The sequence below is a fragment of the Rousettus aegyptiacus genome, unplaced genomic scaffold (genome assembly GCF_014176215.1).
Source record: "Rousettus aegyptiacus isolate mRouAeg1 unplaced genomic scaffold, mRouAeg1.p scaffold_m13_p_2, whole genome shotgun sequence".
NCBI lineage: Eukaryota > Metazoa > Chordata > Mammalia > Chiroptera > Pteropodidae > Rousettus > Rousettus aegyptiacus.
In genome coordinates, this window is record NW_023416295.1 from 171222129 (window position 1) to 171249009 (window position 26881).

The 26881-nt window shown below is 46.2% G+C and overlaps 1 protein-coding gene and 1 long non-coding RNA gene across 3 annotated transcripts in view; one reads left to right on the top strand and one right to left on the bottom strand.

Moving 5' to 3' along the window:
- Nucleotides 1–26881, top strand: part of GRAP2 (GRB2 related adaptor protein 2) — a 60268-nt gene that overhangs the window by 22677 nt on the left and 10710 nt on the right. For both annotated transcript variants that reach the window (XM_016126447.2, XM_016126446.2), the window contains exons 2-3: nucleotides 17465–17556; nucleotides 24279–24370. In XM_016126447.2, coding sequence (XP_015981933.1) covers nucleotides 17479–17556; nucleotides 24279–24370 — 170 coding nt within the window. In that variant the 5' untranslated portion in view covers nucleotides 17465–17478. The remainder of the gene's footprint in view (nucleotides 1–17464; nucleotides 17557–24278; nucleotides 24371–26881) is intronic.
- Nucleotides 7146–26549, bottom strand: LOC107500814. The gene is made up of 4 exons (XR_001594596.2): nucleotides 26354–26549; nucleotides 25458–25669; nucleotides 9553–9608; nucleotides 7146–7566 (listed from the first exon to the last, which is right to left on the bottom strand). It is a non-coding gene; the product is annotated as an uncharacterized LOC107500814 (long non-coding RNA).

Here is a 26881-nt window from a genome sequence, read left to right on the forward strand (position 1 = left end):
TCCAGCCTGGATCAAACTCGGCGTGTGCCTCACTGGGTGCTCAGCAAAAAAAAAAAAATGGTCACTGGCTTTGCGAGGCAGAATGCACAGTTGAGAATTCGGGACTAGAATTGTTTTTCTCAGAAGGGGCCCTGTCTCTCCTTATTAGCTTCTTCCTCCCCCGCCTTTCCCCTTCCCTCCTCCCCCATGTTCTGCTTCTGCAAAAGCTGAATAGAAAAGAGAAATCAGATGCCATGTTGATCACATTTTAATCCTGCCCTGCCAACCATGCCACCCCCCACCTAGCTTACCTGGAGTTCAAAGTTATCGCACGGAACAGTGCCGTGACCAGACTTGTCACCCTCTTTGTCTGCCTGGGCATGAAAGTGTGCCCGGCATGGGTTTATCTCGTTACGAACTCGTGGAACTTTCGTGGGAATATCTGTGATGTATCTCAGAGCTGGGGTTGAAAGACCCTGATAAAAATAGTCCCCTTCAGTGGACTAGAGATGGGAGGAATTTCTCACATTTCAATGGCTAAAAAAAGGAGGGCGTCTAAGTCCCATCTGGTGGCGTTCCTGTCTGACTGGAGAGTGGGGTCTGTTAGAGCATCTGCACAGATTTCGAAATGCAGGCCGCTCCTCTCCATCCTCAAACAAATGGCCGAATCGCAATGCGACAGGAGAGGTCAGTGGCAAATCTGGTCTCACGGCTGAATTTCAACTCCGGTCACTATAGGGCCCGTCTACCCAACATGTGGCTTTTTCCCTCTTGCCCTTGACTACTGGATAACAGTGGTTACAGCGCCGAGTTGACCTCAGCTCTTTTCCTCAGCCTCCCTCGTGGGCATGCTGCTCTGTTCGTTTGGCTTCGAGGGCTGAAGACGCTTTCCGCCCGCTATGACCCCCTCCCCTGGGGCCTGTTCCCTTCAATTTGTCTTCACAACTGCAAATGGCTCTCAGTCAGGCTGTCTTCTCGACTTCGACAAAAACTATCTTATTCCTGGGAGCACAGATATAATGCAATGTAAGGGAAGGTGTAGATGCACAAAATAAAGAAGGGAGAAATGTCATTTGGTGAGGTCGCTCAGCCTAAAGACCTCTGACCGGTCTCATGCAGCCTGTTCCTGCTAAATGTTTTCTTCTTCAGCTGCTCGGATATTGTCAAGGCCAAACTCTTCATCTAGCTACCAGAAATATGTATTTCCTTTGCTTTTTGGATCGTGCAGAAGCCGGTCCTTTTTTTCTGTCTTCTACCTCTTTCCAATATATTATTTTTTGAGAACTAGAGCTCATTTATCTCTGAGGGAGAAAGGAAGTCATTCCATGTTTACCTGTTAACAAATTACCACTTACAGTGAAAACGCGGAGGAACTCTCTCACTCTGGTAATAAATGGGTTATTTGTCTTGGCGGAACTTTGGCTGATGGACAGCCACTGTTCCCTTCAAGCTGGCTTAATTTTCTCTCGCTGGTTCATGTATCCTTATAGCAAAGAGAAATCTGTTCTTTCACTGTTTGAGGGATGGGCCCTGTCTCCTCTGGGTCTGTTTGCTTGTGAGCTGGTTGGAGTAAAGTCCTGCCATTTATTGAGTAGCCTTCTGTGTTGGGTGCTGTGGGTCCCTCTGAAAGCCTCCCCGCCTGAAAATTGGAAGAAGTCATTAATGTGAGTGTTAACTCCCTCCTAATCCATCGATTTTTCTGCTGTGAAATGGGGACATGAAATAGTCACTGACCAAGAGATAGGGCAATGTCATAAACTCAGCTCGAGTTCTGCAGTCAGCGAGACCTGGGTTGTACGACGCTGTCATCTGGGCACCTGGCTTCTCTCTACTGAGTCACACATTCTTTGTTATAAAAGCCGATGGGAGCAACAGAACTGTCTGTTCTTCTTTGTTGTTCTCCATAATGAGATAAAGCCAACCAGACAGTAAAGAGCCTGGTCTAACTGCATAATGATGGCACAAATTACATATGGCTGTAAGAAGGAATTTTCGGCCTGAGCATTTAGATGGCATATAGTGTTGTATTTGATTCATGTCATTTAGCTGATGGGATAAAACCTCTTGAACATACACAAAGCTCTTGACCTGATTCGACATTACATCTTACATGATTTTAATTCTTTTTACTCAGGGTACTTCTTGCTAAGAAGTGGTAAAAGAGAAGATAGCGGCCCAGCGAATAGTATTGTACCATGTCAGTTTCCTGGTTTTGATACTGTGCTATGGTGTGATAAGATGTGACCATTAGAGGCAGCAGGATAAAGAGTATAGGGGAATTCTCTGTACTATTTTTATTTTTGCAATTTCCTGTGGGTTTATAATTATTTCAAAATAAAAAGTGTAATGAGGGAGAGAGAGAGAGTGGGGTGTAGTGAAGAGAGAATATATATTTGGGGTGGGAATTAGGACAAACGAGTGTTCATCTTGGTGTTAGTCCCTGGATGGGCACATTTATATTTTGTTTACCTCTCCATCCCTTTTTCAGGTATAGACTTTGTGAGCAGTCAGATATAAAAGCTAGGGCTCATTTTTCTATAGAAGAGAAGAAAGTAGTAGAATGAGCCAGGAGAACCCCTGCCAATGTCAGATTAGAAGACCCATCTCTGCATCTCCTACCCGCTTTACCGATGCAAACTTTCCTTCTGCATCCACACTCACCTTGTCTTCCTTCTTTCCCATGCAAGGGGAGATGCCTCATGCCTTGCCTGCTGCTGCAAATGAGCTCCTCCCCCTTAACAAGGCATCCATCTCTCCCTGCTGCTTCCAAAGGCTCCGTCCTTCTACACAATCCCCCCACATGGCTTTCTTCTTACTTAGTGTTTTAACAACCATCTGTATGAGACTAGCTCCCAAATTTATATGCCTACTCAGATTTTTTTGCTACGATCCACACCTACATACCACCCCTGACTGGAAATCTCTACCTAGATGTTTTGCATTTCAAATTCTTTCCAATTTATCTTTTCTTCCTATATTCCCTTACCTCCAAAGATGTTATTACCATCTACCATATTGCCCACAGAAGAAATATAAGAGCCATTCTAGACTCATGCTGACCAAAATGGTAACAGCTAGCCACATGTGCTATTAAGTGCTTTAGATAAAGCTGGTCCGAACTGACATGTGCCAAAAGTATAAAATACATATCAGACTTAGTTCAGAAAAAAGAATGTATATTTTAATAATATTTTACATTGATTTCACATTGAAATGATAATATTTTGGATATATCAGTTTAAATAAAACAAATTATTAAAAATAATTTCCTTTGGGGAGCATTTGAGACCTTGCTCCCCAGCACACATCATCAGTTTGGCTCAAATAAACTCTTAATAAAAATTCAAAATAATAGTAATAATTTCCTTTTGCTTTTTAATGTGCTACTAGAATATTTAAAATTACGAGTGTGGCTTGCATTATGTTTCTCCTGGATAGCGCTGCTCTCGACTTCTCTGACTTGTAGCCACTCCTGGTTGGCCAAAATGTCACAGTGATTCTCTCAAGTCAAGACCAGGGACAGTATTGGTTAGGTACACAGGCCGAATTTGAATCCTGGATCCACCATTTGTTGATGTATGTGAAACTGAGCATGTATTTAAGGACTTTGAACATCAGTTTCCTCATCTGTCAGATGAATATGAAAATCGTTCTTACTCTTCAGGTTCTTGCAAGCATTCAATGAGATGATACATGGAAAGCACTTACTATGGAGGTAAAAGCATGTGCCAAGGTCCAGTATCGAGAGAAAGGGCACAGTCTCTCACCGTCATATTGCAGCCCCTCATCATTTCTAGCCAAGACTACTACAATAGCTTTTCCTTCTCCAGTTCGCCCTGCCTTTTAATCCATCATACTGCCAGCAGATTCCATATTTTCTAATGCAAATGTTATCAAACTTTTGGTGATTCTCCATCACCTTTGGGATAAAGTCCAAAATCCTTGGTGTGTTATACAATGCCCTCCATGGCCTGCCCCCAGCTCAAATCACCACTCCCCATCTCCTGCTGGGCCACAATAACCATAACGAACCAATTGGGCTCCCCGACCCCTATCTGCATGTGCCATTCTCTCTGTCTGTAACGTACATGCCCCCTCCTTATGCACGAGACTCTGTTTATCTGTCACCTCATCTAAGAAGCTTCCCCTGGTTCCTCCTACACCTGTGCCTATCCCAGGCTGGATTAGGAGCCACTCCTTTGGGCTTCTCAACCACTTGAGGTTTGGCTCCATTATTACACTGACCTTACTTGTTCAGTCGATTCGTCTGTCTTTCCTACCAGACTGTGAGCCAGTTGAGGTCTAGGATGGGATCTCCATGCTCAGCACAGTGGTTGGCACAAAGCGGGGCCCACAAAATGTTGGCCAAGCAAATGCATAAAACCTAGGAGATCCTGAGAGAGATAAGGAGCGTGATGGCCCAGGAGGGCCAAGCAGCAGAAAATCCAAAGAGTAAGTAGCCCAAGGAGAGATCACCGCTGCTTGGCCATATAGACAGAGTTAGGGGAGAGAGAGAGAAAAGAATCTGGGCAAGGAGTCAGTGATGGAGGATTTGAACAGCAAGACTATAAAAAAAGAGAAAATCATGAAAAGAACAGAACCACATTTGGTACTGTCGGTGGTTTAGTAACTTCCTCTACAATGGTTCCAGGAAGAGACGAGGCTCTAGGAAGGCACAAATCATATAAAGAAAGAATGAGGTATCAGCGACCGATTTGAGGACTATTTGTCATCAGGACTGGATCCATGGTGATACAAGTAAATGTCGATCTGGTAACTACCTGATGGGACTAATAGTTTACTGGGGCTGGTACCTAGAAATTTTCTTACTGTGGTGCAAATGCCAGGTATGGAAAAATTTGACAAATTGTAGCTATGAGAAAGCAGATCGTGAATTTGAGAATAATGATGTGAAATGCCAGAATAATCACAAGAGGGATATCTGAATAAGTAAGAGGGCTTAAAGGATTCCTGCTTCATCACAAGTATGGATTACAAAAAAAATTCACTTTTAAAAACAGAAATTTCAAAATATAAAATCCATTTATCAAAACACAAACTATTCTAATAATATGCACACACATACACACACACAAACCAGAGAAAGTAGGAAGTAGGACATTTTGTGGCTAGAAATATACATAAATAAGAAAATATATATTCTGCATGCAGACCACAACTTTCAGGAGAACACCTACAGACTTCATCCCAAGACCTCAGGCCTCGTCCCGCAGGTTAACCCACTTCCCGGTTTTCACCGATGAGATATTGTGTGATGACCATTCTGTGAAGCGAGGGATCGGCAGGGAGACCCGAGACGAGAGGGTGAACAGATTAAACGATTCCTTGCCATTATTCTTTATTCTTAACGCTTTGAAATTTCTATAGAGAAGGTAAACATTTGAAATGTACTAGAAAACGAATTGTTGTTTGCATTCCGTCGGACCTGAGCAATCTGTGTTTTCTCTAGCCGCCCTCCTCGGTGAGGTGTATCCGCTTTTTCATTCATGCTTCCTGAGAGCCACCGCGTGTCACAACCGTGGTTAGCTAGTTATTGGTACTATGAAGCAGGCACTATTATTACTCCTGCTTTAAAGATGGGAAAACTGAGGCCTAGAGGATTAAATAACTTGCTCAGTGTCACCCAGATAGCTAGTGAGAGAACCAGGATTTGAACTCTGGAAGCCTGACTCCCAAAGCCCATGTCCCGGGCCACCCCACTCGACGTGGTGGCAGCACCAAGCAAGGGGTAGATGCATAGAGTCCCCCAGGAGAACAAAAGAGATCCAGAGCACAGGCTTGGGAGGAGCAGCTGAAGTCAGGCCAGGTGCCTCTGTTTAAGTTAGGGAAGCATGACCCCCTTACAGGATCACAGCTTGATGAGGAGAACCCCAGATGGACACCCCCACTGCAGTCTCGACCAGGTGGGCCCTTGTGCAGTGTACAACCTGCGCAACGGTGCATCACCGTAGTTTGAGTTAGCTGGTGGGAGGAGGACCCGTACAGAGGCAAAGATGCAGCTGGGGTGCTCGGGGAATGATGAGAAGCTATTTACTAAAGCGTGTGTGATACTCTGAGGTCGCTGTAGACAGACAGGTTGGGGAGAGATGGCCGAAGGTCGGGAATGACAACCGGAGAGTCTCGAGTGGGTCTGGGAGCTTGTGGATCTGAACGGGCAAACGACTCTCTGAGGAAGCGTTCGTGAGAAGCTTCAGCACACAAGGGTCTTCACTCCGGGGTCTTCGCTCCATCAAGCGGGCTGGAAAGGCGACAGCAGCCTATTTAAAAGACCTAACTAAAGGAAACTCAGCTGCCCCCGGAAAAGAGGACAATGAGCCAGGAACAGAAAACACAAAAGAGGAAGAGCGAGAGAGAAGATGAATTTTTTTCCACTTTGCTTTTCCCCCCCGAGTATGGCCCCAAAAGAAGAGTCAACGCTGTTCTGCTTTATTTCTCTTCCCAGAGGATCCCTAAACTGGCAGACAAGGAAAGGGCCACAGGCCCAACACTGGGATTCATTTCAGTGCGTCTGTGATGGCCTAGAAAAGAAAATGCAGAAATACAGGCCGAATGATAGCTACTTAATCTAGTGGATTTGGAGTCGATACACAAAGAATGCTGATTAATAGGTTAATGACAGCCTGGAGGAAGTCTTCAGGTACAAGATTGAGTTTCAAACTAACCAGTATTAAAAAAAAATAATAATAAGATCATTAGTATGCTTAGGATCACACAGCAGGTGGAGGAAGGAGTCAGGATTCAAATCCACCTCTGACCCCAAAGTATCGTGTTCCACTTATTATGGAATAAAGACCCAAAAGGCATTAAGTTTGCTTATAAAAAAAAAAAAAAAAAAGAGTTGGAAGAGATAACTAGAAAACAGGAATACAAATCAATGCCCAAAAGAATTGTGACGGACGGAAGAAACTGCCAACCGTGGGAGACAACAACAAGAAAAAAAGTCAAAAGGATTAAATGCGAGCCTCACACTGTGGTTCTCCAAAATCCCCCGCGGAAGCAGAGAGGCCCGGCTTGACCCCTCTACATGCTGGGAAAGAGTTGGGGTTTTGCCATGGTCATTGTTTGACTCCAAACAGTGTAACATATTATTGAAAATCTGCTGTACAGATACAGTAATTAAATAGTCCTGTTCTACTCAGCCCAGCTCAGACTATATCTTGAATACTGGATTCAATTCTAGGTAAAGCGTTTTGAGAAGAACATTGAAAACTTGCAATGTGACCTGAGGCGAAGGACCAGGAGAACAAGGAGTCTGAACCCTGTGGCATAGAAGGTGGTAGAGGACGCTGGGGATATTTTAAGCTTAGAAATAAAAAATTGGGACTTGTGAGCATCGTCCTCATATAGTCAATGCTTTTATTTCTTAGGGCAGAATTCAGACTGAGCAGTACAGTGAGACATTTTGGTTCGATATGACGGTCCATTGGGCTGTTAGTTCACTCCTTCCCGTCCACTCCTCCTTGCGCTATTATCCATCATCCCAATAAATTAGGGAAAAGCTGGAGCAGTTTTCGGGGTTACTTCTGACTTTGAGAATCTAAGACGTGGGGCTCCACTGGATCAAAACTGGCAATTCAAAAGAAAGAAAGCTACTTTAAACATGGCAAATACAGGGGTTCCTCCATTTAAGCAAACTCAGATTAAGACCTACACTTTCCAAAAGTGAGAACGTTACAATGATTCATTCGATGGAAGTAATTTGCAATGTCATTCCCTTTACTGGCGCGTTTTAGTGCCTTAATGCGACGACGACTCGATACATAAAAACGTAATCACCTCTAACTTTTCAAACGAAGCAATGTGACACGGGTTAATGTCCACTCTCGCCAGCTTCGTGACCGACACATTGAAAAATGACCCGTGCTCCAGTAAGAAATGGGGGCTTGGGAATATGAGCCGAAGGGGCGCGAGGATGAAAGTCATCGCGTTCATGCGGCCATGTCCACAACGTTGTGTGCTTTGGCCCAAGAAGAATCGAATTAGCGCGGGCGGTAAAGGGACGGAGCGAGGACGCTGAGCGTGGTCGCAACGTCTGCGAATGGCGGACCGCAGAGCGAGGCCGTGGGGGCTTTCAAATGCATGACAAATGAGCGACCTTTTCTGAGCCCAAATCAATAAAAACAGACATGAAGTGAACAGAAGGGAAGTGAAGGAAAAGAGAACATAAAGGCACCATAAAATCCTGGTGACACATCCGAGGGGAAATCGTGATGTGAATAGAAAGTAGGAAGTAAAAAAAAAAAAAAAAAAAAAGGAGAAGCCCTGGAGATGTGTAACATGTCTGTCTGTCTGTCTGTTTCTTTCTCGCTCTGCCCTCACACCCACCACCACCTCGCCAGCCCTTCTTGTAGGGCTCGGTAAATAGTTTCTGACTCTGGGTGGGTATTTCCAATGCTTTATTCATGTCGGGGTTTTCACTGCAGGACTCATGGTGTCTCTGTAGACAGTCGTTATTGCTTCAGGAAACAATGAGGATAAAACGAGGAAACGGCAAGAGATCTGCCAGGCTCGCGGCAGAGCGGAGCGGGAGGAAGCTCCTCCGGCGGGCCTGGTGGGCTCTTCCTGTTTCATTCTTGCTGTGGTTTTGGACTGATGTTTTCTTATGGCGTCATTTCAATAAGAAGAGTGTAGGGGATTTAAAAACAAAAGTATTCTGGACACACTTTTTCTAACTAGATTCACGGTAGGTGAGTAATGCTTCGAGGAGAAAGAAAAAGAACTTGAAAAAAGCGAAAAATATTGTGAGAACAGTTGATGGTGAGGAAGGTTAGAGAATCAGAAACAGAGAGAGAAGGAGGGAGGGGGGGAGAGAGAGAGGGAGGGAGGGAGGAAGAGAGAGGTGGAGAAGGAGGGGTGGGGAGAGAGAGAGAGAGAAAGAGAGAGAACAGAAAGGAATAGAACAGAACAGTGGCTTGTACATTTATTAGCTGAGATTGTTTCCATTTCTGCAATTGCCTAAAAGCACGTGATTGCTTAGTCCCAGGTCAGCCAGGTTTATTGTAGTCTTTGCCTCTTTGACCAAGGAGTAAAGGGCTCGAATTTTGTAAATACGTGACAGTTGTTGCCATTATTTTTCTTGGCTGAAGCACAGCCACCCAGGAAGATTCGGCGGGCCCTCGGCTGGTTAGCCATGGTCCCGAACTAGAGCAGGCCTTTCACTATTTCGCTGGGACCCGCGGAGGCCACGTGTGGTAAGGGAAGCGCGGCCTTAGAGGCCAGCAGACGTGTACACTTATCTCTAGCCTCAGTTTCCCAGCTGTGAAGGGAGCATGATAATGATAATACATGTTGCGAAGGGTGAGCATTTGTAGAAGCCCTTGGCACGGGATAAACCATCTCAGTAAACGGTCTTAGTCTTAGCCGGCGTTTCTAGACTTTGGTGAGGCTTGGTCCAGATGCTCTCCCAGTGTGGCTATCCCAGGCTTCCTGTTTAAAAATAATAACATGGTGACCGAGCTCTGGGCCACCGGCATGGTTTAGGAGCCAAGTCAGTTTTCTGTTTCTCAACCTCTCATTTCTCTTCGGTTAGTGCTATCTTTTCTCTCTACTCACTGGATCGTCTTGGTTCCATGGTGTTGTACCTTCTGATGGCTCTGCTGTCAGGGCTCCTAGGTGAGTAAGAGAAGCTAGCATTAGCCCAAGATGAGTAAGGGAAAATGAGGACTTAAATAGCTGAAAGTGGGTATATGCTTGCTGGATACACACTTTAAAAACGGTTTTGAGATATTTTTGCTCTACAAGAAAGGATGGTAGATACCTGAGATGCAAAAATGCTAAACTGTGCTAAACTATCAAACACCGACGATGAGCTGAACACCCCACATCTCCTTCCCTATAACTCTGTGGAGTGAGGACTATGATCTGGATTCGTGATGAGGAAACCGAGGCACGGAGGAGTTCATGTTTCCCAGCTGGATTCGTGATGAGGAAACTGAGGCACGGAGAAGTCCATGTTTCCCAGCTACCAAGTAAGCAAGAGACCTGAGATTTGAAACCAGGTCTGTTTGGCACCCAGGACCCACGAACCTCACAGTTGCTGGCAACCTCACCCTGCAGAGAGTGACAAGTTAGGAAGAAAAGGAGAGAATTTGCTTGAGATTGACAGGACATACACATTATACTAAAAGAAAAAGATATGTTTCTTACAAAAAATTTGAGGACAAATAAGACTTTGTGTGATGTACTAAAAAATGTTATGTTTTATAAGCCAGACTGGTGTTGATTAAAGAAGAGTGAGGTCATAAATAATCAGAAGAATGAATATAATATTGTATGTCAACTATGCTTCAACAGAAAACATTTTTTTAAAAAAATCAGAAAAAAGGAAGAGCAAATGACCTTTTGTCTGACCATCACGCGATTTACAAGGCAAAAGAGGGCAGAGGACCTGCACGGGGACAGTCTCCTGCTCTGTCTCCTTCCTCTTTTACTTCCTTCCCCTCACTATTCCTCTTGCCCAAAAAAACAAACAAAAAAAAACTTTAAGCAAGACCCGAGGAGCTAATTAAAAAAGAGAAAAGCATTCTTGAGACCAATGAAATCGCCCTAATCCACAGTGACAGACAGGGACCATACGGAACATCAATTTGATTAGATAAGGATATAAAGGATTTAGAGGGACTCTCCAATTGTGTAAAGTTTATCTATAAGTCTTCAAAATATATTTATTTGGCTTTGAACCCTAAAAACCAAGTGCCTTCTAGCTGGGGAGATGGTTCCCATTTGGAAAATAGGAAGAAATCTCAAGGCAAGGCCAAAGGGTGGAATGATCCTATATCTGACTTGGGAGGTCCAGACGTGCGTAGAAACTACTGGTTGAAAATCTTCTAAGCAGAGGTCCCTGATGGCCATTCCCAAGTACGTGGCAACCTGCAGACTGGGTCATAGGTGCTGATCTAACTCCTGCTTTACCTTCTGCACCTGGCCACAGCACTGAGTCTCCAGAGAAACCAGAAGGAAGATCTTACTGGAATAGGACTTGAGGGTCTCTATTTTAAACGCTGCAGAGAATAAGTTAAAAGTAATTCAAGAGTAAAGAAAGGCACAGTAAAGAAAGAAATAAGGCTTGTTAGACATTCAGGAAGAATGTTAGCATTTCCAATACAGCCAGCTGATTAAAAGGTCTCCTGTAAGCAAGGATTCTATTCTGCTGGTTTAGAATAGAGCAAAAATGTTCATTTGAGAGCCCCAAATGAGGAAAGGCCAGCCTTGATCTCTTGGCCATGCTCAGCCTTTTTCTTTTCTCTTTTTTCACTTTCTTTTCCAGAATAGATTGGTTTGGGTCTCTGGACGACTACTATTGAAGCAGCAGCTGATAGGTGTGCCTGTCCGTTCTATGTTTACAAATTTTTGAGGTCACTGATTTGTGTTGAAACCCCTACTATATGTTTTCCTTTTACGGGAACCCTACAGGGGTGGTTAGAGCTGTCATGCCTTAGTTCATCACCTGTTACTGGGCGCTGGATATAGGAAGAAGACACTGAGATAAACTAAGACAGAAAGGCTCCAGCCACAGTGGTAAGGTTCAGACAAAAGAAAAACACGAAATAGGGGTCTCAGCACAAATCATTAACCTAGAATCAAAAGCGGAAGTGAGAGACTAGTCGCTCTGAGATTAACAAGGAACATCTTTTCAGGAAACACAGAGGGAAGTTAAGCCTCAGGAAATGTGCCAGAGCAGATGACTTTCAATTCTTTTCGATCTAAGCAATTCTCTATTTAATGGGTTTTTGACAATTTTAAATACTAAAGTTTAAATGCCTTAACACAGACAAGAGATGATGAGGACAATTGCCAAACCTGTCTAGGTTGTAAGGACTCAGGATGCAAAGAAAAGTTTCAAGATAGAATCGACCGTTCGGGGCGCGCCATTGCCCTCTGTTGGACTAAATAAATCAGACTATTAGCGTGAATGTGTGCTTCATTATCTCTGGCTGAGTTTGCTGAGAAGTCAGGGCACCTTTGAGTGAGTGGGAAATTAATTGATCCTTGTAGATGTGTCCTTCTATCTGCTGCCCCTTTGCTGAGTGAATCAATGACAGTTATAACTCTGATGGCAGGTCATTTATCATGTTTTAATCCATTCAGCAAATAATGACTAAATGCCTGCTAAGCACTGGCGAGGTATTGAAGGGAATCTAAGAATAAATAACAACAGCAATGAGTATCATCTTTTGAATACCTACTGTGTGTCAGGATCTGGACACGTACTAACACACAGCAGCCCCGTAAAGTAAGTGTGGTCACTCGTGTCTTATAGATGAAGAAACAGGACACTCGGGAAGCAAACCGCACATCTTAGAGCTAAATCCAGGGCCATCTACGCCTAAGCCTTTGCTCCTTCTCCTCGAGAAGTTTACAAACTGATAGGGGAGACAGGATACAGCTATGAATCTCTATGCCGGGAGTTGGTGAACTACAGCCAGTAGGGCGCGTTTGACCCATCACATGTTCTCGACCATGAGCTGAGATGGTTTGTACATTTTAAAATGGTTTGGGGAGGGGGGAGCTCAGAAGAAGAATATTTCATGGGATGTAAAACATATATGAAATTCGAATTTCAGCATTCGTAAATCTTGTTTTATTGGAACCCAGCTACGCTCATTCCTTTACTCTCCTCTGCAGCACAAGTGAGTAGTTGTGACAGAGACTGTATGGCCACAAAGCCAAAAATATTTACTTTCAGACCCTTTCAGAAAACGTTTGATGACTCCTAGTTTATACGCCAAGGTAGAATGTTATATATCAATAGGAAAGTTTTTTAAAAACGGTTTTGAGAATTAAGGAGGGGGAAAAGTAGTACTTATTTAACCCAGGTGCTACAAGGGTTATACAGGTGTGCTCTGTTTTAAGACTCAGTGCAGGAAAATCCAGGCTTCAAAAGAGACAAATTAAAAAATAATGATTTGCATACCAAATTTTCCTTTTCATTTTGTAAAAGGATTCACCATGAGGCTCCTTTATGGAATGGAGTTTCCATATGCATGCTAATATGATTCCATTTACAAATACTCTATTCATAATAACTGTTCAAGAACATGGCTATTGTGCACAGCGAGGCTTAGCTATAATCATTTTCTCCTAGCAGTGTAAGGCTTCCTGCTTCTGAAAAGTGATGGAGCTGACCCTGTCGGTTCCAGAAGGAGTAAACCCTCCACCTCTCCATCCTCTGACAAATAGAAAGGCAATGGGTTCCCAGCGTCCGCGTTAGGGGAAGTTCGATGGCTGGTACAGTTTCACATTTTCAGCCAATCTCCCCTTGGTAGCTGCAGCCCAAATCCTAAAATGTAAACTCCTCACCATTCTACCACTTCATTTCACGTGCAAGATAAATTCATAAAAATTGTGTTTGTTGCTAATGCCCTGATAAATACACTTCCAGCAATCCAGTTGATCCTTGAACTACGTGGGTTTAAAACAGGTGGGTCCACTTATACACAGATTTTTCTCAATAAACAATCTGAGGTCAGGACCCCACGGATGCAGAGGGCTTATTGTGTGCACTGATCTACACCATTTTATATAAGGGACTTGAGATCTTCAGATTTTAGTGTCTGCTAGGGGTCCTGGAACAAATCTCCCGTGGATACTGAGAGACAGTTAAGTCTTGGGGCAGTCAAAAGTTATACATGGATTTTCACTGTGCGTGGGACCAGCACCCCTACACCCCCATGTTGTTCGAGTCAACTGTACTTATCAAGAACTGTTTTTCTTTCTTTTTATTCCCTAAGGCGTTATCTTAACTGAATTACAACGTAACCTTGGGCAGGTCATATACTCTTCAAACTAGAGCTCTCCCCAGAAAAAGAGGAAGTGGTGTCACTGATTCAATTTAGGACCCAGCTCCCTCTTTCGATGGGTCCTGAGCCTGAAGCTTCAAACAGCTTTGTGGAGTTATGCAATTGCTCTTTTTACGAGATGTATAAAACAGAAAGCTTAGCTATTCATAGCCAACTTAGGAGGAGCTGAAATCTTTCAAGACGTTTCTTGCCTGGTACCATTTTGATGGTGACTACGTGTTTCCGAACACATTCACTTAATCTGGCTTTCAAATAAAGGATGTTTTAAAGGCTTGTCTCGTACCTTTTGTTTTCATCCTCTGTGGTGACTATATTTTAGAAGTACGTAAACGTTCCTGGGAGCCTGAATATTTTTCAGGTTTTTGGGTGGTAAAAGAAGCTTACACGGAAATGCAAGGGCAGAGAAAACCGTGCCTGGGGAAGTCCTGGGTGGCGTGGCCCTGTGGAGAAGCAGATCTGTGTTGCAGGTCAGCTGATGGATCTTATGTGCAAGTCATAACGGGGGAGGTGAGACAGATACAGAGGGCTGGTGAGAAGCAGAGGGGGCAGTAGGGGCTGGAGCCCTGCGCCGTTCCGAGGTGGGATTCCTGGACAAATGGCATTGTCAGCGGGGCTGGATTGGGTACCGGGAGGGTGCTGGAGGTGGATACTGTCACTTCTCACCCACACTCTACCGAAGGTAGCATTTCAGCCATTTCTAAAAGCTGATTACTGGCAGGGAGAGCACATATAATTCGTCTGGGAGATTCTCTGAAGAGGTGGCTCTGCCTACATCCCCCCCTGAGGTCAAAGCACTGTTACTGCAAACAGCATCAAGAAAGCGCCGCTGCACTCTTGAATTCTTGAGGCCGCTGTTCCCTCTCCCGCTCTCCCCCCGCCCACCCTTTATGTCTCGACATTGTTGCTACCGTGGTTTTAACTCCATCATACATACTTTTTTTGTTTCCCAAATGCAGTAGTAGCAGTAGGTACAGATTATAAAACAAATGGATAAGCTATGTTAGTTCAGTTTTATTTTTCCCTGGCGGTAATTTAAAACTTTTCAGAATTAAAACTAATAGATATACAGGAATGGGATATTTCCATGCATTTCTATGATCAAACAGAAGTCTGACCCCTTAGGGTGGTACGTTTACCATTCTCTGCTATTAGGGATGCAGAAAATGGTCCATTCAAGGGAAGAATTTGCAAAGCCCTGTGATTTGAACAAAACCGGAGCGTATCCCACTCTACCCTGAATGTCTCCCTCTGACCGAACAGATCTGAACAGATTTCATTTCACAAATGGAAGTGAGATGCAAACGAATTTTTTCAAAGTAATTTCATGAAGAGTCGGCTTATTTAATTGGTTTTGTTTTTTTTATTTCATTTATTTTTTATTTTTTTGAGCCAGGATTAATATGATAAGCTAGGGAGCTCTGCGATGAGCCGGTGTCCTTGGTTTTGCTGCGCCACCTGCCTCCTGGGCGGAGGCAGAGAAAAGCGCCACTATTCAGAAACAATTGTACTTCTGCCTCGACCTTTTCCCTAAAGTGACTTAGAGCCTGCCTGGACCAAGCTCCCAGGCCTGATCTGAGCTACATGTAATGTAGGAAAGCTCCTCCCAAGCTCAAGGTCATATTGAGAGTATGCCTTGGGTTTTTTTTTTCCCCCTTTCTCCAATTTATGTGACTTTCTAATATATTTAGCATTTGCCTCCCCTTGTCTCCATCATGCTTATTAAGGTAAATTTGCATAGAAATGGGATCTTGGTTTTTAAGACCGTTCACCTGACACTTGATCTCCTGAGGCGACCAGCGTCTACTTTTGATACCAGGACGGTGACCCACAGAAACCACATCTTAATGTGGTGCAAACTAGAGGCAAGGTCTTAATTAGGGAAAGCTTTGCATGTTAAAGTAATGGAGTGAATCAAATCAGCAAAGACATTTAACATTCACTAAGGAAGGCAGAATACGCCTTCCTGTTGAGTGGGTCATCCTAGGTCACGTAAATTTTAATTTGCCTTAGATAGACAGATCTTGAAGGAAGTGTACAAAAAGTATATACATATACTTTCTCCTCAGTGCTTTTGTTGGGAAGAGACGGCATGACAGTGCTGAATTTGCTGTGAAGTACCAAACAACAACTGTTGTTGTCATTTGGAAAAAGAGCTTTAGCTGGTGATAAAGCTTGAACAGTTAGCAAAGACATTTTACTTTGGCTCCTGACGTATTTTTTGTTTAATATCTATCCTTGGGGCTGGTAATATTCCTTTCTACAAATTGCCTTTGGAAGACCAAGCAAATGTGGAAAGTCGAAGAAACAAGCCTCTTGCTATCACCACTGTTGCAATCAGCTTTAGTCCCCTGATTTCTGCCTGATGCCTTCTCCCACGGACAGCCACCTTCCTCACTTACCCGAATTTTGTCACCTGGGCAGAAATTCCCACTGAGAGGACAATTATAGTCCCACTGTACTGGTCACTGAAAGTTGGTGAGGTTTGGGGGTTTCGGACTTAGGCAAATTTTACAAAAAATGCAAAACGGCTTTCAAGACTTCGTCCTGACAGCAGGCCTTCTTAGCAGAGGATCAAAGGATTTGAGGATCATGAAGAATAAACATCAAATTTCAATGAGAAAAGTTTACAAATGGGAGAACTCCTTGATATTTTGGCCAGGCTACCTTTGCTGAGGATAAATTCATTCCATCAAGTCATTTTAAGATATCGATACTACTTAGTCGTATTTTGTATAACATCTAACATCTATTACTGAATTTAATCCCACATCCTTATAAGTCGAATATTACAACCCCCCATTTTACAGATAAGGAAACTGAGACTCTGACAGGTTTAGTTACTTGCACAAGGTCATACAGCTATTCGCCAGCAAAACCAGGACTCAGCTGTTTCTATTACATCCTCACTGGCTCCTTAAAAAACAAAACAAAACTGTATTTTATTCGAAGGCTGACTTATTCATCTTTACACAGGTCTCATCTATTACTGGGAAAGGTCGATATTTTAACTCAATGCAGAAATATTAAAATGAAAAATTTTCAGAATGTACTTGGCTTACACTATAATATTAAAACAAGGAATCTGACTAATTGAATATCCTGACTCAAAAAACCAGGATGCTTTCTACTCTCAAACCACGCAGAAGGACGGAAGTTCCCCACTGGCCAACGATGTCTAATTCTCTTAAATGATTCAGATGTAAAAGACACAATGGCATCTGTCTAATTAACGCTGCCTGGTTAAATATAGCTGCCAAGGGACAGCCTGGGATGGTGTTTACAGAACAGTCTTTCCAGCCCCTCAGGCCTCGAGTTAGAGATGATAGCAAGTCTTCCATCCTCACCAACCCCAAATGGAGAAGCCCCAGAAATGGTGACGGGCTAGGGCAGGCAAAGGGAGATGAAAGGAGAGGGTAAGGTATCGCCGGGTTTCATTTCCGACTCCTGGCATCTGGTGGATCCAGGAACGATGCCAGGAAGCAGATCCTAGAGGCTCCGGCAGCTCTTCTGGAAAACAAAAGCGCTCACTGTGCGCCTGCGCCTCCCTCTGCCGCGCGGAGACATCCGACCCCTCGCCTACCAACCGCTAGGACTGCTGCTCCGCACCATCTGCTCTGCTGCTCTTCTGGCAGAAAGACGCAATGACCACGTTATTTCTCTTCCAGCTTCGCGCTCCAGCATGGAAGCCATCGCCAAGTTTGATTTCACCGCCTCGGGTGAGGACGAACTGAGTTTTCACACCGGAGACGTTCTGAAGGTAGGCGACGTGGGGCCCAGGCGCGCCGCGGGGAGCTTAGGCTGCTCTCATCGGGCCGCTGAGCTAATGTAACAATCCGTGCCTTTGTGTCTTAAGAACTATACATAGTTCTTTTCAAAATAATAATCATAATCATAATCATAATCATAAAGTCGCCTCTGTCAAAAGGGTTCCTTCTGAGCACCTGTACGCCAGCTGCCGGGCCAGGTGATGGGCATCCAGTCGGCGTAAGCCACCATCTTTGTCCTGAGATGCTCAGCATCTCTGGAGGAGGAAACAAATCTATCCAAAAGGTGGTTGCAGACCTCCTTATCTTAGAGCTCGGGGGAGCACAGGTGAGGGAACAACCCTACCTTGAAAGATGGGTTCGTAGGACTGCGTGGCAGCATTGGTTGTCAGGGTTGCAATGAAGGTGAGTCGGGCTTTTAGCTAAAGGTCAGAAATGCGCAAGCCCATGTGGGATTCTGGGAGCGCTGTGAGAGCCAGCTTGGCTGGAACCTGCGGGAGGGGCTGTGGGTGGAGACGGCCTGGGAAAGGCGGCTGTAGGAGACATGGCTCAGAAAGGCTGTGCACTCCCCGCCCCCCAACTCGGGGGCTTCTTAAAACTTGAGTTGTAGTGGCCACTTACTGACCCGAAGAAGCCTTGGGCCTCTCCCAGATTTCATGCCCCACCCTTAAAGACTCCACCTCTGAATCCTTATTTTGGGCAAAAGAGTACAAGCCCTTCCTGAGGCCACTGGGGAGTCTGCGATGCTAATGTCCCCCCACCTGGCCTCAGAGCACCCTCGGATAGCCTGGTGCCTGACCCTCACAGCCCACGTGGGCCTTCTCAGACTGCCCAGCAGCATGAGGCCACCATAGTCACACTATGAAGAATCACGCTCGCTCGCTATAGAAAGAACCCTGTCAGTATGCGAGGGCGTGACTCAGAAGGTGTCCCTGGAGCACAAAGCAGGTAGGATGACTGGGCTTAGAGCTTGAGCACCCCCAGCGTTTACCCTTCTAACCGCTCTCACCTTGCAAGATCTAGTGATGTGATTGCAAAAAGCGTGTCTTCAACGTTGGAGTTTCTCAAGGTCAAAATGTCCTTAGGCTGCTGACCCTGGAAAAGGTGACCTTCATTTCTTTGGGCTCTTACCAAGGTAACAGAGGGATGTGCCCCACCGCGAGCAGTCCCTTTCGTCGCTGGGGAGTATCGTGACCATGTGACTCTAGAGTGTCCTTGCACGAAAGAGGCCCAGGGCGGGTGGGGCAACTTTCCTTCCCATCTCTCCTTGCAAACAGAACCTCGTATCTTGCTTAAGTTTTCTCTATTCCCCAGAAAAGTAAAAGCAAAAACAAAAACAAAAATGAAAAACCTGTTTCTCAACTCTGCTTCTTGATCCAGCTCCCAATTCCTTTCCTCCCTTTCGCTGCCAACCCTGGGACGGATTCTCTACGCTGGGCGCCTCCACTGCCCTGCCTCCCAGTTGTTCCGCCGGGACCCTCCGGCATCCGGCTTTTACCCCCAGCGCTTCCTGACAGCGCACCGGTGATCCCCTTCACGTGGACCCTGCGGACCCTGCTAAATCGCCTGTAGAATGCGACACCGTCCAGGGATCGCTGCTAACTGTGCCACTGACCCTCGCCTGGGTCCGACTGGGCTTCTATCTGACTCCTGAACACCGTCCTCTGCTCCGAACATTTTCCTTTTCGCGATCTCTCTCTCGAGCAAACCCCCCCATCGCTAGACAGGAGCCGAACGCACTAGAAAGGAGCATGGACTTTGGAACTAGATAAAAATGAGTTTGAATCCCAGCTTACCAGCTGTGCGGACCTGGCCAGTCACTTGCCCCCTCCGACATTCAGTATCTTTATCTGTGTGAGGAGGCCGTATCTATCGGGTTCTGGAACAGATTAGAAGCAATGGCCCCATCCCAAAGCAGAAGCCCAATAAATGGCCCCCTTATTACCAGTATTACTCATCCCTGCTGCCTCTGACTGTTCAGACTATTGCCAGAGCCCCTTGACTGACCTCATCACCTCCTGGCTCTTCCTCCTTCAATCATTCTACATACCAGTCCCAGAGGGATCTTTCCAGAAGACAAATCAGATCATATCACTTCCTGACTCTTGAGCATTCAGTGGTTCCCCATTACCAATTGATTGAAATCTAAGCCATCTGTCTCCAACCCGGCACCCAGCCTCGTCATGCTCACGTGCCTGAACACACACACACACACACACACACACACACACACGCACACGCACGCACACCCATCTTTGTGTGCTCATGCCCCCAGGTCACACACACTGCAATATACCGTCCTCTCTCGGGCCTTCTCCCATGTTCTGAACGCCCTTCCCCTGCACGCACATATTTGACGACCTCTCTCGGAATCCTCACTCATCTTCCCGTTCCGTGGTGCTGGGGAGAAGGAGTCACCCTCCCTCTTCAGCTCTTCCACAGCGCTCCACACACGCTTCATTCGAGGTGCTTATGACTCCGCCTCACACGACAGCCACCGACGGGCCGGCCGAGCCCCTGTGCCCTCTCATGCGCCCTGTACACCCCTCGTTGCTGCCCTCGCCCTGTGGGATCCTCCTGATTGCCATTTTTGTGTTGGCCACTCGCCAAAGCTCCGTAAGGGTGGGGACCGGGTCTGCCTCTGTGTCTGGAATGGCAGAAAGGCGACACTCCCTAATATGTGGTGAGCAAATGCGTGTTCGATTCCTCTACCGGTCTGTGAGCTCCCCGGAGCAGAGCCACACTGGGGTCGTCTTTGCATCGAACACAAGTCACAGCCCCAGACAGGTGCTCTGTGTGTATTTCTTGAATTGTCGAGCTGAGTTTCCGCATGCTTGCTTAGAACTCCAACAGAAGGCCGAACCCCTCTTTTTTTTTTTTTTCAAATTGTGCCCGCTGCAGCTGTAGCAGGAAGAGAACAGTGAAGGGGCTTCCTGGCCAAGCCTCGCAGAATGTCTGCTTCACGTGCTTAGTGGCTCTGCCCGTGGATCTCTACGTGTGACTACGACTGCAACATCTGTCCCCCCACCCCCGCCCACAGCTGGGTAACACACCCCGGGAGCCTCATAATCGTTTTCAAAGCCAGCTCTTGAATGGCCCAGCCACTCACACCGGGATGCTCTTTTGTGTTTGGCCTCTAGTGCTAAAAGACTAAATAGACTTCTTCACTGAAAGGTATAAAACAACATCTGCCCAGCTCACCACCAACCCAGCCCGCCCCTAGACGGTGAGTTCCCCAGCGTGAAGACCCCAGCTTATTCACCTCTGTTTTCCCAGCACCTGAGTACAAAGAGCCCGGGCTCACGGGATGCCGATCACAGAATGCGGAACAAGGTGGTGGCTGGGGAAGTCCTGCCAAGTGACTTGATTGCTTCTTCCATGAGATAAACGTCTCAATAGTCAGGAGTCAGGTGTTCCAAGTTTGTGTCACCAACCTCTGGACATGCAGCTGCACACAGCACCAGTTGAATCTGTCAGTCGTTTAAAAACACCTCCTGACCCGGTCCAGTTTCTACTTGCCTCTGCAATGCACCTAACTCGACCTCATTTCTTTCTACTAAAACGACACCCTAAAAGCACTAAGTGTTAATCCTACGTCATTCGTCAATACTTCAGATTTCTGCTCTGCCTCTGAGAGCTGGAATTCCATCCGATTTTAAAGTTCTTCCAACTGTAGATTTTGTCCTCCTCCCACATCTAACTTAGCCTCAGCCCAAGTAACCCAGAAGAGTATTCTCGTAGGCAGCATTATAAGAGTTAAGATACGGTAAAGCTAAGTGTCAAACCTCACGTGCTTGGGCTGAACTCCTTGCTCAGGGTAACGTGATGGGTACGAGAGATAGAAGAACCGAGGAGATGGGAGAGGTGAGCAGCACAGGAAGTCTGGGGCCCTGCGCCAACGACAGCAGGAGGAAGCCTCCTCCCCCCAAATACTCTCCTTTGCAGAAAATGGATTTTTTTAAAACCATGTCTTCTATCCACCAAAAATAGCCTGTAAATTCACCTCTCTGGGAACGCAGTATCAGGCAGACCGAGCACCGGGTGGTGAGGAGAAATGGCCGGCATTCTGAGGTAATCTTTCAGTTGCTGGAGGAGGTAGATGAGTTTGAACCACGATTACTAAAATTACAGCTGGTTTCAGGTCGGAGAATTAAGGACAGAGTGTGGTTCTTACCGCGAGGAGCCAATTTCCAAATGGCCTCTGTTACCCCATCCTCGCTCACACCTCCTTTTTGACATTTGCCACCCAGGCCAAACTCCAAATTCTCATGTGACCAGAGAAAGGAATTTCAAGGCCATAAATCCAGGGGAGATGGCATGGAGCGAAACATCCTCGTGTTCTTTATGTGACTACCAGGCACTAGTGCCGAGTTTCTAGTTCTTCTGACCTAGATTTTCTGCTCCCCCCCGCCTCCACCCCTCTCAGCATACACATACCCACACGTCCTTAGTGATACCAACAGTCACATTTGATGTTAGAAACTATGAAGTTTTCTTTTCTCAGCAATTCTAGCACTCAAATATGGGACACACTTTTATTTCTTCAGAACAAATGATGGAGTTGAAAACATACACATAGAACACTTTAAAGAACTTATAAAACCCCTCCGCGTCCTTCAGAGCTGGAGTCCTCCCTCATAAGAATATCGCATTTTACAGAATTATATTTTTGAAAAACAGCAGACACTTTCTGAAGGACTTCCAGGTACAGGGACTCATTTGATCCTTGCCTCAGCTCTGTGAGGCATTAGCCCGTTATTTCTGTCCCCAGTTTTCAGATGGTTCATGGACTTGTCAAGGTCATATAGCTAGTGACAGGGCCAAGCCAGAAACCAGGTCTTCTCATTCCAAACTCAACATGCTATCCTTTTCCTTCTACCTTAGGAAGGATATCAAAAATAGGTCATAGATGCTTCTTGATTGCTTAGCTCTATTCCATTCTCTCCCCATCTCTGGAAGAGGAAACTCAGGAGACCCATGGCTTTTATTCCATCCGCCTTCAGATGACTCTGAAATCCCAGCCTCTGTGCTGAGTCCACACACACATCTCCAGCTGCTCAATGGAGGTTTGCTTCTCAGACGGCCCCAGGGGCTACTTGGACTCACTCGCACGCAATCTGAGGTCCATGAGTTTTTCCTCAGACCCACTTCTCCTCCTGTATTTTCTATTTTAGTAAAGGCATCACCACCCACTCAGTCTCCCAAGCCAGAAACCCAGAGCCATCCCAGAATTCCCCATCTCCCTTAACTCCACACACAGTCGTGAAATCCTGCCCATTTTGCTGCCTGATTCCTGTAAAGTATGTCCCGACCTCTTCTTGACCCAGATCCCCTCATCTCTAACCTGGAAGCCCACACTCATCTTCCTGCAGTTTCTCCCCTGACTCTGCCCCTCTAATCCATTGTCACAGTGATGCAGCCCTTTTTCCTGACTCCAATTCTTACAGTGTTATTTCCCTGCTTTAATGGGTCACCCTTTAATGGCTCCCCATAAATTTCGAGATGAAAATCCAAACTTTTCAACGTGGGCCACAAAGCTTGGAGCCTCTGGTTTCCTCTCTCTCTACTCCTGACGCAACAATCTCAACTCCCTCGAGACTGAGGCGTTTTGCTCCCAGAATGCACTGCACTTTCTCATAGCCCAGAAGTAGCTCTTCCACCATCAGACTTCTCCTGGGTAACCCTTGTCGTTGCCTGGGCAACCCAGAGGGCCTCTCCTCCAGGTAGTCCTTCCTACCCATCTTCTACTTTCCCCTTCATCATAGCAGTTTTATCAGTTGACATTTTCAGCTACACACACACAGAAAAAAAAATGGTAACAAAAATGGTTTAAACAATAACAGAACTTTATCATTTCTCATCCGAAGCCCAAAAGTAGGCGGGCTCCGGGATGTCTAATTCAGTGGCTCAGCGACATCATCAAGGTTCTTGCCATCTTTTTGCCGTCTCCATTTTGAATTATTGTTCGAGTCCGTGCCACCTACTTTAGAAACATGCTCAGAGAAGGGTGTGGGCAAATTTTTGTCTTTTAATGGTGAAACGGTTTCTTACCAGAAGCCACGGAGAGCCAAGTCTGGTAAGTCACGTGAGTAATCAAGGTAGACGATGACGTTTGAGATCATGGTCAAGGTGGATAATAGTAACGAGACAGAACTTCTGGTTTTGCCTGTGGCTTGGCTCTAAAAGCAAGTTTAGAAAAAACATTCCAGATGTCTTGAGTTATGTCCAAATTGTTCGTGAAACATATGGAGTGTGAACCTAAAGAGTTACTGTTTTCCAAGCTGGCCCCACTTGGACATTTAAATTTTAATCTGCGTGTTAAAAAAAAAATTAAAAATTTTAAAGTTTCATGATTCCCTGGACTATGGAGTAGTCACTCTGGCCTTCCCGGCCCAGATGATGAACTTTAGGTACTGAAGTGTGGGACATATGAATTTCCAAAATAGGGAAAGGGGTTCGGGGAAGCGCCTGAGTGCCGAGTCAGGAAGGCCACGCCGTGGTGGGGGTCACGTGCGTGGGTGATTCCTGTGCAGAAATAGTGTGGGGTCAAGAGCAGCTAAACGCCGAAGATGACCCTGCATGCAGCTCCCCCGCCAAAGCAGCCGTGCCGTTGCTGTTTTCCTCTGGATCCAAAAGGGCATCCTTCGCCCAGTAGCCCCGTCGTTTGCTTCCTGGCGTCCTTACAGTGCCTTTGTCCTCCATCTCTTCCACGTAGATCTTAAGTAACCAAGAGGAGTGGTTCAAGGCAGAGCTTGGCAGCCAAGAGGGATACGTGCCCAAGAATTTTATAGACATCCAGTTTCCTGAGTAAGTATTTCCTGCCTGCTGCGATGGACCTACCCACATACATCCCCCTTCCTTCTTCAGGAATCACTAAAACTATCCATACACAACAAAGATGCTGTCAAAAAAAAAAAGGGATTGCCCCTGGAGAGGGAACCATACCGCTGAAGGCCAGGGGCCAGAAGGAGATTTGCATTTCACTGTATCTTTGAATTTTCTGCCATGTGCACATATCATCTATTTTAAGTTCATAAACTAAAATCGTCTATAATTATAATCATAGGGTTTCCAAGAATTCCACTGGGGGCTCTGTTGGCCACCTCACTTCCAGAGCTGCTTACTGCAAAGCGCTTCTCCATTATCTCTCAGCCTACCTTCCGTCCTACCCCAGGATCCCGATCAGCTCTCAGCCCTAGTCAGGCCTGTGGACACTCTTTCCTTACACTATGCTCACACCAAACAGAGAAGTCCGTGGGAGAGAAGGGGAAACTCCCCACATAAGAGGAAATGAGAAACTGAGATTGAGTCTCGTCTCAAGAGTTGACCACAAGGGTTAGATAGAAATCTAATCTTGCCTGAGTCAGGGACTAGCCTAAAGGGCATAGGTTTGCTAGAAAACCAAAGTGGTATTCGATGACGCCGGGAAGGTGCAGCCGTCCTTCTCCTTGTGAACCAGTACTGACCACTGAACCAAGAGAGCGGCCTCTGATCGCAACCGAGCCCTTGATGCTGCCCTGTAATCTTCGAGATGACCATGTCGTGTCTTCCCTGCCCCTCAAATCTCCACCACGCCTCCCACACTGCACTCCCAGCCGATGGCCTTGCTTTCAGATTCACTGGGACCGTGGAAGCCACCGGAAACATTCCAGCCCCCACCTGACTCGCTGCAGCCACCCACCTCCCGCAACTGCGCTCAGACGCGCTGACTCTCCTGCAGCTGTCAGGAAAGAACCGGCTGTGCTTCTAGCAGACATTCTCCCTTCTCTCTCCTGCACCGACCTTCTTTCCCTTTCTGCTCCATCATTCCCATCAGCAAACAAAGACGCTGTCTCCCGTCTTACCAAACACCCAAAACAAATCAAAACAAACAAACAAAAAAACACCCTTGTACCTGAACCACCTTCCAGCTTCCACTCCACTTCTTCACAAGAATCGTTTACATTCGTTATCTCGAAGTCCTCTCCTTCCATTCCCTCTGGAATCCCCACGACTCCTTCGAATGCTTTTTATCAGGATCACAGTGAACGACCGATGGTCCTAGTGGTGGGTGCTTGACCGTCGCCGCTGGATGATGCGATGTGGGGGGTCTTTCCCTCTCTCTCACTGAAACGTTTTCTCTGTTTGGCTCGCTGGACACCCTTCCCCCTGGTTCTCCTCTCACCTCCCTGGCTGCTCCTCGTTCCCCCCCCCCTTTGCTGCTTTCCCCTCAGCTCCCCAATCTCCTTTAGGTTTAGAATATGCCCCCTCCCCCCACCAAGCGAGGTCCTTCCTTGTACCATCCCGCACTGCTCATCCCTCCTCTGTGTTTTCACTGTCTTCACGGCACTTCTCACCACCTGACATACTATATATTATAATTATTCTGGTGTTTACTATGTGCCACTCTCCCTCCCACCCCCGTGAGGCCAGGCGTTCTTGTCTGTTCTGCCCACATTATATCCCCAGTGCCCAGAAGAGGCCCCAACACATAGTAGATGTTTAACAAAAGCCGTTAAATGAACAAATGGCTTTAAAGTGATGTATAACATGGAAACCCCGGCCACTCATTTAATATGTAGTGTATACGCATTTTTGGAAGTCTTGAAAGAAGCCACTTATCAAATTTGAGTTAGAGGACTGATGAGTATTTTCTAAACAATCCCCTCACTGCCTCTTCCAAAATATTTCCTTTGAGGTGTGGCTGCTGTGGAGCATGTCCCATTCCTTTTGCCACCTCCATTACGTTTCCTACACAAGGCAGTGCTGTGGCGGGCACCTGTTAGCCCCGCAGGGTTGCATGGCACGTACTCTGGCAGGATCTCCAAGCAAGTGACCACCAGAAAACCTCTGCTTCCCGCCTCTCAGAGCCCAGCCGAACTTCTCCTGTAATCCTTGGTCTGAAGTAAGGCTCTCTCTCCCGCCACCGCGTCCGTTCAGGTTCCTAAATTCTAGAAATCACAGGGAATTGGTCACCAAGGAATCCCAAGCTGCGGCCCATTGGACATTCGCCTTAAAGGGGCACGCGCGCGCACACACACACACACACACACACACTCTAGCGTTCCAGGGACGGACAATTAGGGCAGCCACTTTGGAGCAATGGGACAGTCCCACTTTCGGCTGCTGAGTGATTGCAAAACATCTGTTTCGCCGTTCTGCCCTTGGGAAATGTTTCTGGCCTCCTGCCCTGAGGCTGTAGCCACTGTTCGCCTTGTCTCTGTGGATGTGCTTGGCACTTTTCCGTTCTAGGTACTTTCTCAGCAACGTCTTTGCTGCGAGCATTTTTGCTGCAAACATTTTCCCACGTAACTAATTGACTGAAGGCAATTTCGCCAT